The following is a 14,287-nucleotide window of genomic DNA, read 5'->3' as shown; positions in this document are numbered from 1 at the left end:
TCATCTCTTTGGTTGAGCATTCATGTTTTAACTGAAAATTTATATCTTCCATTTTTGGTTGACAATTTTTTTTAGTTAAACATGTATCTAATTTGTTAAAAAATTCGTCTTTTTGGAAGAAATTGATCTTCTTGATTAAAAATTCATTTTTTTTTGTCAAAAATTTAATTCTTTTTTTAAAAATTCGTTCTTTTGGATTGAAAATTGAACTCTTATGATAGAAAACTAATATTTTCTGTTTAAATTGTGCAAATCAATAAATTTTGAAAGTATGAAATTGTTTATCTTCTTCCGTTCATAAAAAATGATATGATAAAAAATTATATTTAAATGCTGGTCTTTAAATATCGATGGGCAGAAACATGCAAAATTGGTCCGCGAAAAATGAGAGAAAAGTCAGAAAATGTTGCAATTGAAGTTTTTCGGGGACCAACAATTTTGCTGTTTGTTTATTATATAAAATTACCTGTTCCTGACGAATTTGTTGTTCTCTAAACTTTTGTTGTTGGTAGGTTTGCTTGAATTTGTCCTCAAATCGTTGCTGCTGATCGTAACTTTCCCCTTCTCCCTCTCGTTGTTCATTTTCTCGATAAGATTCGTCTTTATGATTCTCAGGTACGGGCTCGTCTTGTTGGAATTCTTGTTGTTTTTTTAATTGACCAATAAGGTGACTATTCACATTACCAGCAGCTGCGAGTGCTGCCAGTTTTTCCGCCGCTTCTCTATTTGGAAGTGTCGTGTAAAATTGAGAGGATACACTGCTGGGGTTATTTACCTTAAAAAAAGAGGAGAAATAAATAAATAATTCAATAAATTTTCATTAATATACGAGCAAAAGTAACTTTTTTGTCAAATCTCAATCAAAAGTTGTATCTTTGCAACAGGTGAAAAATTAATATTTTTCATCAATTTTATTATATTATTTAAATTGAAATAATTATTTTTGGAAAACAAAAAATACTCAAAAAGGTAAATTTTGAACAAAAAAATGGACAGTTAAAATAATAAATTTCTAACTTAAGTGATGAATCCTCGATAAAAAACGAATTCTCATCAAGTGTAATAACTGATATCTTCACGAAAAATATTTTAATTTTCAATCAAAAATAGCTGAATTAAATCAATAAATATGAACTTTCAACAAATTATTGGAATCCTCAACTCAAAGTGACTAATTTTCAAATAAAAACAAGAAATTTTTGACAAAAAAGTGTGATTTACAACCCAAAAATATACATTTTCTAATAAAAAAATTAATTTCCAACGAAATAGATGTACTTTCAACCAAGAAGATTAAAATTCTATCAAAAAAGATAAATTTTCGACAGAAAACGGATTACTTAAATTTTCATGTGGAAAATTAGTTTTCAAGAAGAAAATATAATTTTCAACTGATAAAATAAATTTCCAGGCAAAAAGATTATTTTTTTTTTGCAAAAAAATGTTATTTTTTTCACAAAATGAATGATTTTCGAACCAATTTTGGAATTTTTAAATCAATATTCAAACCTATAGTTTAAATTTCAATGATATAAATTAATTTTGATCCAAAAAGATGAATTTATACTAAAACTCATAAATCTTCTAACAAATTTTAAATTTTTAAAGGAATTACATTTGCATTTAAAACAATTAATTTTCAACCAAGAAAATGAATTTTTTTAACCAAAGTGATGAATCGTCGCTAAAAAAATGAATTCCCGACTGTCCTAATTGATATTTTCACTAAAAACATATTGGTTTTCAATAAGAAGTAGCTAGATCAAACCAAAAAATATGAAGTTTCAACAAATTATTGCAATCTTTATATTAGAGAAACTAATTTTCAAACCAAAAAGAGGAAAATAAATAAGTTTTCAACAAAATAGATATATTTTTAACCAAGAAGATTAAACGTCAATTAAAAAGATAGATTTTCGACAAAAAATTGAATACTTAAATTTTCAGTTACAAAATTAGTTTTTAATGAAAAAAAAAAATTTTGAACTAAATAAATAAATTTTCAACCAAAAAGATTAATTTTTACCAAAAAATAAAAATTTTAAACAAAATAAATTCTTTTTAACCTAATTTTTAATTCTTGAAGGAATGTTGAATCTTATTGTGGAATTTTAAATCCAATAAATGAATTTTTTTCCAAAAATATTGATTTATACCAAAACACAAGAATATTCAACCAAATATTACATTTTTAAAGGAATTTCCAGTCTAATAATAAAATTTTCCACCAAAAAGGTGAAATAGTCATAAAGAAGATTAATGTTCTACAATAAAAATTTTAAGATTTTACAAAATATACAATATTTCAACTAAGAACGATTTTTCAGTCAATAATGAATAAAACTCTCTTTCAAAATATTGAATTTTTAAGACCAAATACGAATTTTGCACAAAAAATTGTATTTTTAATCCGAAAAATGCCTTTTCTACCAAAGTAATCGAATTTTCAACACAAAAAATACCAGTTTATAAAAAATTGAATTTTCAACTAAAAAAGATAAATTTCCTAACAAAAATGATTTTTTTCAGTAAAAAAACCTTTTTAAATAAAACAAAAAAATGTTTCCACATAATGGTTATATTTGTAACTAAATAAAAATGCTTTATATATTTTCTTAAAAAATTAATTTTTCAACATAAAATGTCACTAAAACTTGTCTAGGTATTTTAAGAAATTATTTTTATTATCCTGAAACCTTTCAAAATACTTACAAACCTTCAAAATGAATTTTTAAAATTATTCGAATTTTTCCTAATTTTTTTTGTAATTCTGCAAAATTAAAAAATTGGCCTTAAAAAGTCTCAAAATTAATGTTTGAAGATAAAAAATCGTTAAAAATGTTGTTAGGAATCATAATAAAATGTGTTCATTATCTTAAAATCTTTAAAAATCTTGAAAAAGCTTCCAAATTTGTCTTCAAAATCATCAAAAATTTAGAAGTTGTTTACATTTTTTTAAATCCTCCTAAAATTTACACTTTTTCCTAATTTTTCTTAAACTTTAAAATATCTTTCGAAATAATTCCATTTTTCTAAAATTGTCTAAAATCCTGCAAAAAAAGTCTAGTAAAATCTTCTAGATTTGCTAATGGCATATTTCGAAATCTTCAAAACTTAAAATTAATTTGCTGAATTGAAATCTTATTCAATATCCTTTAATTTCTTAATGTGATAATCTGGAATATATTATACTTTTCTAGAATAATCTAGAATGTTGTGAATTCTGGCATGCTAAAAATGTTATAAGACATTCTGAAAATCTGGATTAATCTTGAATTTTTTAGAATATTATAGACTGTTTTGAAATTTGTTTAGAATTCTGAAAAGATATGGAATTTTCTAGAAAATTCTGGAATGTTTTAGAATGTTCTAGATAGAGCTTTTTGTTATTAAAAAATCTTCTTTTTCTTAAATTCTCTGGAAGTTCTTAAATTTTCTGCACTTGAATCTAGAATATTCTACAATGTCTGAATATTTTAGAATTGTCTAGAATATCTTAAAATTTCATTTAAGATTCTTTGTTCTAAAAAATAGTAATCTTGAATATTCTATGGTGCAATATTCTTGACTTTTCTAGAATGTTGTAGAATATTATAGAATGTTCTGGAATGTTCTGACGTCATATTTAAATCAAATATTCTGGAACATTCTAGAATTACAAATTTATTGAACAGTTTGACCGTAAATTTGAAGTTAATTTGTTTTTAAATAATTCAAAGTATGTAGAAATTTCTGGGATTTAAAAATACTTCAGAATTAAATGTATCGTGTTTGGAGGATTTATTAATTTGATTGGAATTAGTGAAGCAAGAGTTCATTTTCAAAGATACTTTTCTCTTCCTACAAAAGTCTCTAAATTTTTCTGAATTGGAACGATCAGCTCGAAGTTCAGAATCCTTTTTTTTTTTAATTACTTTGAATAAAACGGTATTTGAATGACCATTTTGTAGCATCCTAGGAATAAGAAATAGAAAAAAAATGGATCACTGTAAAGCCTCTTTATATTGTAATGCTAGAATCTCTTACCTTATTATAATAGGTCGACTGTCCTCTCTGATTCAAAGTCTGTTCATACTCAATGTTATTTTCCTGCTGATCCGAGAGCTCAGCTGGATAATTAAACTCTTCATTCGTCCTAAGAACACTATTAGCATCCCCTGTTCCTGCAGCCTCTGGTTCCAAATTGTAATCAGCAGTGACTCTACCAGATCCGTAATCTTGTCCAATTAGGATTTGCTGCTGTGGACGTTGGTTCTTTTTTTTATTAGCTTGTTCATCATAATTAAAGGAATGCATCTGAGGTTGCGAGAACCTAGTCACACCATTAGCATCGGTTTGGAAGAATTGACCCAGTTGTTGCTGAAGTATATGTTGCTGAAGCTGGGGTTGTTGACCACTTGTGTACTGTTCAGTGAGTTGTTGGGGGAAATGATTCAACAAGTCGTAAAGTTGAGTGGCTGAGAGAGGAGGTCCAGCTGGAGCTGGATGCCCTACATGCAGGTCAGGGAGTTGTTGTCCTCCAACTGTTACCTGACTAGCTGTTCCTGGGAAACCAACTGAGAGGGAACTGTGAAGATTCGTTTGCATAGGAAGGCTCAATTGTCCGAATTGAATGGTGTTGGTTCCGATAAGTCCAGTGTTGGAGGGAGAATGATTTAGGTAGACTTCGTTTGCTTGAACCTCAGGATTAATGATTGTTGAGACTCTTTTTGAATCATATTCAGGAGTGTAGTAGGCTGGAGGTACCGTATGATAATCTTTAATATTGTTGTCATTCGTTTCTGTGACTTCGTATTGATGCTGAGATTGCAGAGTTGGAGATGCACTTGTCACTGGTCTTTGTGTTACGCTCGTTACTGTGTCAAATGATAACAATTTTTAATTGAAAAGAATTTTTCATAATGACAAATTTCTTTCCTAAATTGCTGAAAACAGCTCTTTCTTACAGTTTTTTTTTTGCTAAAATTCTTTAAGTTGGGACTCCAGAAAGGGTGCAAAAGGTTCAAGAGCAGTTGAGGTAGGCTTTTCTAAAATACAGAGAGTTGCTCCAACTCATGATGAGAATCGCAAAAAAGTGTGCTAACAATGATGACAGACGATTACCGACCGTTGTTTTCATTGGGTGTAAAAGAGATGTTTGTTGACTTGAGAAGGGGGAGATGAGAATAGTGATATTGCCTGATCAAGAAACTTGTTATCATGCTATTGTCAGGGTTTTTGATATTGCTAGGACGCCAAAATTGGGGAATTTTACTAAAGAAGATGTTTTACAGCACCGAAAAGATATTCTAAAACTTCAAATGCTGTCTCAGGTAGGTCTTCTTTCACGTTGTTGTATGTTATTTTAATCTTTTTGTATATTCAAATAATATACAAACCAAGTCACTTTACTATTAATAAAAGAAAAAAGAATGGAAGATGTAAGGTTTGGGAAAAATATTACTAAGGCATCGTGCTCACGACACTGGATCATCCTCAAAATTGTTCCGAATCCCAGCTGAAAGTAAAACTAAAAAAGAACCAATACTCTGCGGAGGACATAAAGAATGTGTAAATTTAATATCAGCCAGAAAAACTATCATTGAGATAGCTTTCGTACTTCGTTTTGCTAGTAAAACCAAGAAATGTATTGAACCACATCCAAACCAAATCTATTGGCGCAAATCAATGCCTCCTGAGTATCTACTTTTGATGAAATTCTTGTTTATTACACTAATTTAAAAGGCCTAATTAAATATAAGAAGAAAATGGCAATCGTTCAACGTGCATCTTAAGTTTGGCATGGACAAAACGATTCAAATAATTGAGGGTACAAGACTCTCTATACTTGGACTGGTGAAGACCTGTGAAGAGAATTTGGTGAATTTTTACAGTTGTTAGAAATAAACATTAATTTTTTTGGTGATACCAATGCTGCTGATCTAAAATTGCTAATATTATGACTTGTATCATATCGCATGGTCATAGCAGTCCCTATCGATGTATCTGGTGCCATGGAAAGAAAAAGGAACTGAGCTAGGTACCCCAAGAATGATTCTTAATAATAGAAAACTATGATAAATGGCAAACAGGAGGTGCATACGTTTACCAAGATAATAAATACAGATACTGTCTATTAGCCGATATTATTCACGTGTAGTTAAGACATGACACTCTTCAAGATAATTACGCCTCCTGAGCTACATTTGATGATTGACATGAATACCTTATTCAGCCACATGAAAGCTCGAAGCATGTCTCGGTCAATTTCTAAATTCTTATTTCAAGGACTGTATGATTGCTTCTAAGGAAAGCTACTTTGATCTTGAGATATTTGTAAAAAGACCACCTTATGATTTCCTTCATTTTAGGCATAAACTAATTGGGCTCTCAAAAAAGAATCAGCAAAAAATCAAGATAGGCAAGCACCTCTTCAATGAATGTTGGTTCAAGCTAGGCGTATCAAGCTATTGCATCATCAGCACTGTTATCAAAATTTTCTGGTAAATTTCCATTAATTTGAAAAACTATAGTACCGTAAACTGGGAAAAAGCAGCAAACCCTTGATTCTGGACTTCTGAATCCGAAATTGTCTTCTTATAGAAGAAGCAATATCGCGTTTTAAATACAGACTTAAGTGTGCGCCACTTTTATCATTGTTCTGATGGAAGCATCAATTCTGTTCCAAATTTTTCGTTGTATCATGATCTTTTTTTGCCCTTCAGCTATCCAAATGTTAAGTTGTTTAAATTAGAAACGAAAGTAAAGTTTGCAGCTGGGTTGTTGGGAAATATAAGAAATATACTACTTATTTGATTATCGATTTAGTTTCGGAAAAACTTTTTTACCTGGAAAATGGATGTTAGTCGACTCGTATGGCCTTCGCGGTAAATTATCCTCATGGTGACTCTTTTCAGATGCTTGTGATTCTACCAGATTGTATGGCTTATCAGCAGGACTTAAATTCGGAGCAGGAATTGTGTGAATGGGTCCTTTGTCGTCATCAATACCACCTCGATGAGAGGATGGGATTATAACAGCTTCTGGTCGATATTCCGGACTGTATTCAGGGACTTTGCTCAGTGAATGAAACTCTTTCACTGGTGGCCGCTGAGGCAGAGTTGCGTGATTGTTGAGAACGCCCATTGCAGGAATCTGATGAGTTTTCCATCCGTTCGGTACAACGTTGAATACAGGAGGACGTCGAATTCTGTGCCGAAAAATTCCAAGTTTTAAAAATGCGTTTAAGCAGAGGTGACTTATAGAGGATTACTAATGGATTAACTAGGATTATACTTTATTAGTTGTATTATGTGGATTACTACAGATAACAAGAAGATTACCTTGAATTACTCTGGAGTACAATTAGATTATTTCGGATTACAAGGAGATCATTTAGACTTACAAGGGAATCATTTAATATTAATTCATGGCAATTGCCCTATATTACTTGGATCATCTTTGATTACAAGTGGATCGCCTGGGAGTACACGTTGATTATCCACGATAGCAAGTGGATTATGGTGGATTACACTAGGAGTACACTAGATTACTTGGATGAATCTCAATATCTAGGATTACAAATGGCTTAGATAGCAGCTGGATTACTTTGGATTACTGTTTATTGCAAGTGGTTTACCTAGGGTCAAAAGTGGATTACCCAGAATTATAAGTAGACTACCCAGAGTTACAAGTGGATTGTTTGGGATTACAAGTCGATTTCACTAGATTACTTCTATGCGAGAAAAAATTAGGATTAAAAGTGGAGTAAAAAGGTTTTAAAGGTGGATTACCCTTTAGCTTATAAGTAAGTCCTCTATCCAAGTTGCTTACGGTGAATTACACTAGAATTACACGGAATTAGTCGGATGAATCGCCTTACTTAGGAGAACAAGTAGATTAGAAAGGATTACACGTGGATTACTTAGGATTACAAGTGAAATAGACAGGATTAAAAGTGGATTACTGCTGGTTACAAGTAGAATAATACTATTTACAAACTAGTCTAAGTTTACATCTATGATTAAAAGTGTATTAGCCTAGATTAAAAGGGGATTACTGCAGATAACAAATGGATTACCTGGTATTACAGGAGGATTGACTAGGATTGCAAACAAACCATCTGTCACTACAAGTGTATTACCTCGAATTAAAGTTGGGTTATAGTAGATAACAATTGGATTACCATGGATTTCAAGTAAAATAAAAAGAATTAACAGTGTGGATTACACTGGATTACTTGAATACCTTAAATTAAAAATGGATTTCAGAGGATTACAGGTTTATTACACGTGGATTACAAGTCGACTGCAAGGGGATTACCTAATATTAAAAGTAGATTACTCTTAGAGTACCATGGTTAAGAAATGTATTCCCTATAGTCACAAGTGGATTACCTGGGATACCAGGTGGATTTCAAGTGGATTACCATGGTATTATCTAATATTGCAAGTGGATTACCTAGGAATACAGGTTTATTACTAGTGTATTACAAAGACATTACCGAAGATTACAAGTGAATTACAGTAGGATTTTAAGTTTATTACCCTGGATTAATTGTGGATTACTGCAAATGACAAATTGATTACTTAGAGTTCCTAATGGATTTAACTAAAAATTACCTAGGAGAACTAGTAAATTACATAAGATTATAAGTAGTTTTCCGAGGATTACAGCTAGATTATCGTGGATTACTCAAGATTACAAGTAGATTTTACAGGATCACAAGCGGATTACTCAGGATTATAGGTGAATTACGCATGATTACAAGTGGATCGCGCTGCATTACAAGTAGACGAATTAAGATTGAGAATATATTTCCCAAGCTTAGAAGTGCATTACTCAGTATTAGAAGTGAATTTTCCAGTAATAAAAGTGGATTACTTAAAATTTCAAGTGAATTTGGCACCATTGAAAATGGGTAACACTGGATTAGAAGTAGATTACTGTGTCTTACAAGTTGATTACTGAATATTACAAACGGCTCACGCACAATTAGAAATGAATTACCTTGTATTGCAAGTGGATTACTTAGGATTACAAGTAAATTTTTGAGGATCACAAGCGCATCACGTGTGATTTCAAGTGGATTTCCGAGGATCACAAGTGAATTATTGAGGATTAAAAGTGAATTACACTGATGTGCAAGAGGACCACGCTGATTTAATTGATATTACAAGTGGATAAGCCAGGATTACTATTTTATTAACTGGGATTGCAAGTGGATTACTCAGGGTTAAATGTAAATTACTTTGTATTTTAAGTGTATTACGCTCGATTAAAAGTGGATTACTTAATATTGCAAGGGGGGCCATCCATATACTACGTGGACAGTTTGGGGGGTGGGGGTGTTTGTCGAAATTCCACGGCTGTTCACGAGGGTGGAGGGGGGTAATATAGTGGGGAAAATTTTTTAAGAGGGCAAAGATCCCCCTGATTTCATTCCAAATCCAAAAAAAGCAATTCCATAATTTTTTTTTTTCGATTTTAACAGGTGCCGGTTTTGATTTGAAGTTTCCCATGTAAAATACATGGGGAAAAATCACTTTTTTGAGTTTTTGGAATGATTTTTTAGGGTTTAAAAAAATGTGACGGGAAAGTATAGGGGCCTGTAGAGAATTATCGAACGAAGAATTTCATGTATCATATATATGGGTTTGACACCCTTAACACAACCCCACGAGTACCTGAAAACTACCCTTAAAACAAAAAATGTCAATTCTTCATGAAATCCACATTTTGAGCACTGTCTGTTTAAATTTTTTTTTTCAAAAATTTATTTTTTCTCCCTTAAAATTATTACTGCTAGTCTAGAGGAATATTTAATAACATTGGTTTATTGATTTTCAATTGTTTAAACAAATGGAATTTGTTTAAATAATTTTTTTTAAATTCTTTTTTCCCTAAAAATGATTACTATTGGTTTAGTGGAATATTTATTGACACAAAATGAAAATTATTACTGTTGATAGAGTGGAATATTGATCAGTAATAATTAATAACTAAATAATACTTAATTTAATAATAATTAATTTGTCAGTAATATTTAAGTAATAATTTTCATAAAAACTTTTTTTTAAATAAAATTAATCAAACAATGTTGATAAATATTCCACTGAAGAAATATTAATAATTTTTAATAAAAAAATTATTTACAGAAATTTTATTTGTTTTAGCAATTGAAAATTAATGAACTAAACTTAATAAATATTACGATAGTCCAATAGCAATAATTTTTATTAAAAAAATGAAATTTCGAAAAAAATGGTTTAAACAAATCCCATTTGTTTAAATAATAAAACATATATTAACCAACGTTAATAAATATTCTACTAGACTAATAGTAATAATTTTTAGGGGGAAAACGAATTTTCTAGAAAAAATTATTTAAACAAATTCCATTTGTTTAAATAATCGAAAATTAATTAACCAATGATAATTAATATATCCACTAGATCAATATTAATAATTTTAAGTAAAAAAATACGAGAATACAGTGTTCAAAGAGCGATTTCATGAAAAATGGACATTTTTGGTTTTAAGGGTAGTTTTCAGGCATTCAGGGGGCTGTATTAGGAATACGAACCCATATATCTGTTAGATGAAATTCTTCGTTGGATAATTCTCTACAGGCCCCCATACTTTCCAGTCCAATTTTTTCAAACCCTAAAATATTATTTTAAGAACTCAAAAAAGTGATTTTTACCCATGCATTTTACATGGGAAACTTCAAGTAAAAACCGGCACCTGTTCAAATAAAAAAATAAAAAATTAGGGAATTTATTTTTTCCGATTTGGAATAAATGGGGGGGAATCGTTGCTCTCTAGCATGCAAAAAATATTGCCATGCATTTTTGGACCACCCTACTGTGCACAATTGAAAAAATAGAGTTAAGTCTATTTAAACGGAGATATTTCAGTTTGAAGTTTGCTCGGGTCTGCTGGACTCCGTCTAGGTGGAACAGAAAATGTCGAGGTTCTAGTACTTAAGGGTTAAGATTACAAAAGGATTTCTCAAAATTGCAAGTAGATAACTCAGAATTGGAAGTGAATTGATTTGAATTGAAAGTGGATTACGCTGGATTAGAAGTAGATTAATTAATATTCTAAGTGGATTTTTCAGACATACAAGTGCATTACCCAGGATTACAAGTGGATTTATCAGAAATAAAAGTGAATTAGTTTGGACTGCAAGTGGATTACGCTGGATTAGAAGACGCTTATTTAATATTATAAGTTGATCACCCAGGATTAGAAGTGGATTATGCTGCATTACAAGTGCATTAATTAAGATTACAAGTGGATTTTCTAGGATTACAAGTGTAATGCTCAGGATTAGAAGTGAATTGTCCAGGATTAAAATGGGATTATACAGGATTACAAGTGGATTACTTAGAATTAGAAGTGAATTACTTTTGATTGCAAGTGGATTACTCTGCATTAGAAGGGGATTACTGAATATTACAAGTGGATTATCTGGGATAATAAGTGGATTATTTCGAATTACAAATGGATTAATTAAGATTAAAAGTGGATTTTTAAGGATTACAAGTGGAATACTTAGGATTAGAAGTGGATTAATTAATATTCTAAGTGGATTTTTCAAGTATGCAAATGGATTACCCAAAATTACAAGTGGATTACCGAGAATTAGAAGTGAATTACTGTGGATTGCAAGTGGATTAATCTAGATTAGAAGGCTATTACTTAATATTACAAGTGGATTTTTCACGATTACGAGTGGATCACTTAATATTATAAGTGGATTTTCTAGGATTATAAGTGGACTACTCACAATTAAAAGTGATTTCCTTTGGATTGTAAGTGGATTACTCTGGATTAGAAGTTGATTTCTGAATATTAAAAGTGGATTACCTGGGATAACAAGTGGATTATTTTAAAGTACAAATGGATTACTTAAAATTGCAAGTGGATTTTCTAGTATTACAAGTGGAATACTCATGATTAGAAATGAATTGTCCAGGATTAAAAGTGGATTACTGCGTATCACAAGTGGACTATTTAAGATAACAAGAGGATTACCCAGTATTACAAGTTGATTACTTAAAATTAAAAGTGAATTCCTTTGGATTGCAAGTGGATTACTCTGGATTAGGAGGGGCTTACTTAATATTACAAGTGGATTCTCTAGGATAACGACTAGATTATGCTGGATTAAAAATGGATTACCTAGGATTACAAGTGGATATTTGAGGGTTAAAAGTGGGATACTCATGATTAGAAGTGAATTACTAAGGATTAAAAGTGGATTACTGCGTATCACAAGTAGATTACTTAATATTTCAAGAGGATTAACCAGGATTACAAGTGGATTACTCAGACTTAGAAGTGAATTACTTTGGATTGCATGTGGATAACGCTGGATTATGAGTGTATTACTTAATATTACAAGTGGATTTTTCAGGATTACAAGTGGATCGCTTAATATTACAATTGGATTCTCTAGGATTATAAGTGGATTACTCGTAATTAGAATTGAATTACTTTGGATTGCAAGTGCATTACGTTGTATCAGAAGTGGATTAATTAATATTCCAAGTGGATTATTCAGGAATACCAGTGAATCACTGTGAATTGCAAGTGGATTACTCTGGATTACAAGGCGTTTATTTAATAATAAAATTCGATTATCCAGGATTACAAGTGTATTATTCGAGATTACATGTGGATTACTTAATATTATCAGTGGATTTTCCAGGATTACAAGTGCAATACTCAGGATTGGAAGAGAATTACCCAGGATTAAAAGTCGATCACAAGGGGATTATTTAAGATTACAAGAGGATTGCCAAGGAGTTACAAGTGGATTACTAAGAATTAGAAGTGAATTACTTTGGATTGCAAGTGGATTATTCTAGATTACAGGTGGATTACTTAATATTATAAGTGGATTTTTCAGGATTACAAGTGGGTTACTTATTATTAGAAGTGGATTTTCTAGAATTATAAGTAGATTACTCAGAATTTGAATTACTTTGGGTTTAAGTGAATGGCGCTGGATTAGAAGTGTATTACCTAATATAACAAGTGGATTATGAAGGATTACAAGTGGATTATGGCGGATTATAAGTAAATTGCCGAATATTACAGGTGGATTTTCAGGATTACAACTGGATTACTCATAATTAGAAGTGAACCCCCAGGATTACAATTGGATTCTGATGGATAAAAAGTGAATTTCTTAACATTACAAGTGGATTTTCCAGGATTAAAAGTGGAATACTCAGGATTGTAAATGAATTATCCTGGACTGAAAGTGGATTGTAAGTGGATTGCAAGTTGATTATACTAGGCTTGCTTACTATATTATTTATGATCTATACCTGTAATTATTTGGCTTGTGGGCAGGAGGTGGTCTCTTCGGAGGATAATTATTGCTATTAATATGAACAGTATTTCCCATTGAAATTCTGGGCCCAATGGGCCATGATTTCTTGTAGATTTGAGGAGGTGGAGGAGGCATCGGTCTTCGAATTTTGTACCTCGCTTCCGTAAAGCAAACGACACACATGGCCAATAACCAGCCAATCCACTTGGCTGACTGGAATAAAAAAAAAAAGAAAGTTTATGTTCCAGATCCAAGTTTCAATGTCAAATTTCTGAAAAGAGTCTCGAGTCTCGAGAAAATGATGATAAATGAATTGATTTAAGTCCGAAGCAATGAAATTCCAAATTAAAAATATCGCTGCTTTTTTAAAGTGAATCTTTCGAGACTGCACGCATCGAGTTTTATTTCTGGCCTTGTCATAGAAAGTGGAACGAAATATAAAAATTTCATCGATCAATAAGAATATTATTAGTTATTATCCGTGACTGCCAAGTTTGAAGTATTATAGTGACGTGGAAAATTATAGCTGGGAAATGTGATTGTGAAAGCAAATTGATTGCCTCTTAAAGATAGGTGAACATACTTCTCTGCAAATTGAATTCATTTAAAATGCTTAATTAATTTCTCGTCTTAGAGTGTCTTTTTTTTATTATTGTTTTTTGATGATTGCTAACGATGATCGACGAACCGTAAAAAAACTTATGGCCTCATATTAAAATTCTCGATCGAGAATCTTGATTATATGCAATAATTTCTCGATTGCGAATAAATTAAATTTCACGACCTACGATAAAGTAAAAGCTGTTAACAAATTGATGTAAAACCCGATAGATTTGTCGTTTTATAAAGCAATAAACTCGTGATGCAATGTTTTATTGCCAGCAATTCAAAGTTTGATTTACCCTGGACTCATAAGATTTCCAGTTGAAAGGTATTGGATTTTCATCAAAATAGTTGAAT

At 31.0% G+C, this 14,287-nt stretch overlaps 1 protein-coding gene across 1 annotated transcript in view; it reads right to left on the bottom strand.

The window, feature by feature from the left end:
* Positions 1–14,287, bottom strand: part of LOC117170166 (putative uncharacterized protein DDB_G0288537) — a 40,690-nt gene that overhangs the window by 6,105 nt on the left and 20,298 nt on the right. The window contains exons 2-5 of the mRNA XM_033356734.1: positions 13,323–13,540; positions 6,828–7,189; positions 4,027–4,856; positions 467–775 (exon numbers count right to left, since the gene is read on the bottom strand). Of these exons, the coding sequence (XP_033212625.1) occupies positions 467–775; positions 4,027–4,856; positions 6,828–7,189; positions 13,323–13,540 (1,719 nt within the window). The remainder of the gene's footprint in view (positions 1–466; positions 776–4,026; positions 4,857–6,827; positions 7,190–13,322; positions 13,541–14,287) is intronic.

Source organism: Belonocnema kinseyi, chromosome 3 (genome assembly GCF_010883055.1).
Source record: "Belonocnema kinseyi isolate 2016_QV_RU_SX_M_011 chromosome 3, B_treatae_v1, whole genome shotgun sequence".
Classification (NCBI taxonomy): Eukaryota; Metazoa; Arthropoda; class Insecta; order Hymenoptera; family Cynipidae; genus Belonocnema; species Belonocnema kinseyi.
This window is presented reverse-complemented; position numbering and strand designations above follow the sequence as displayed.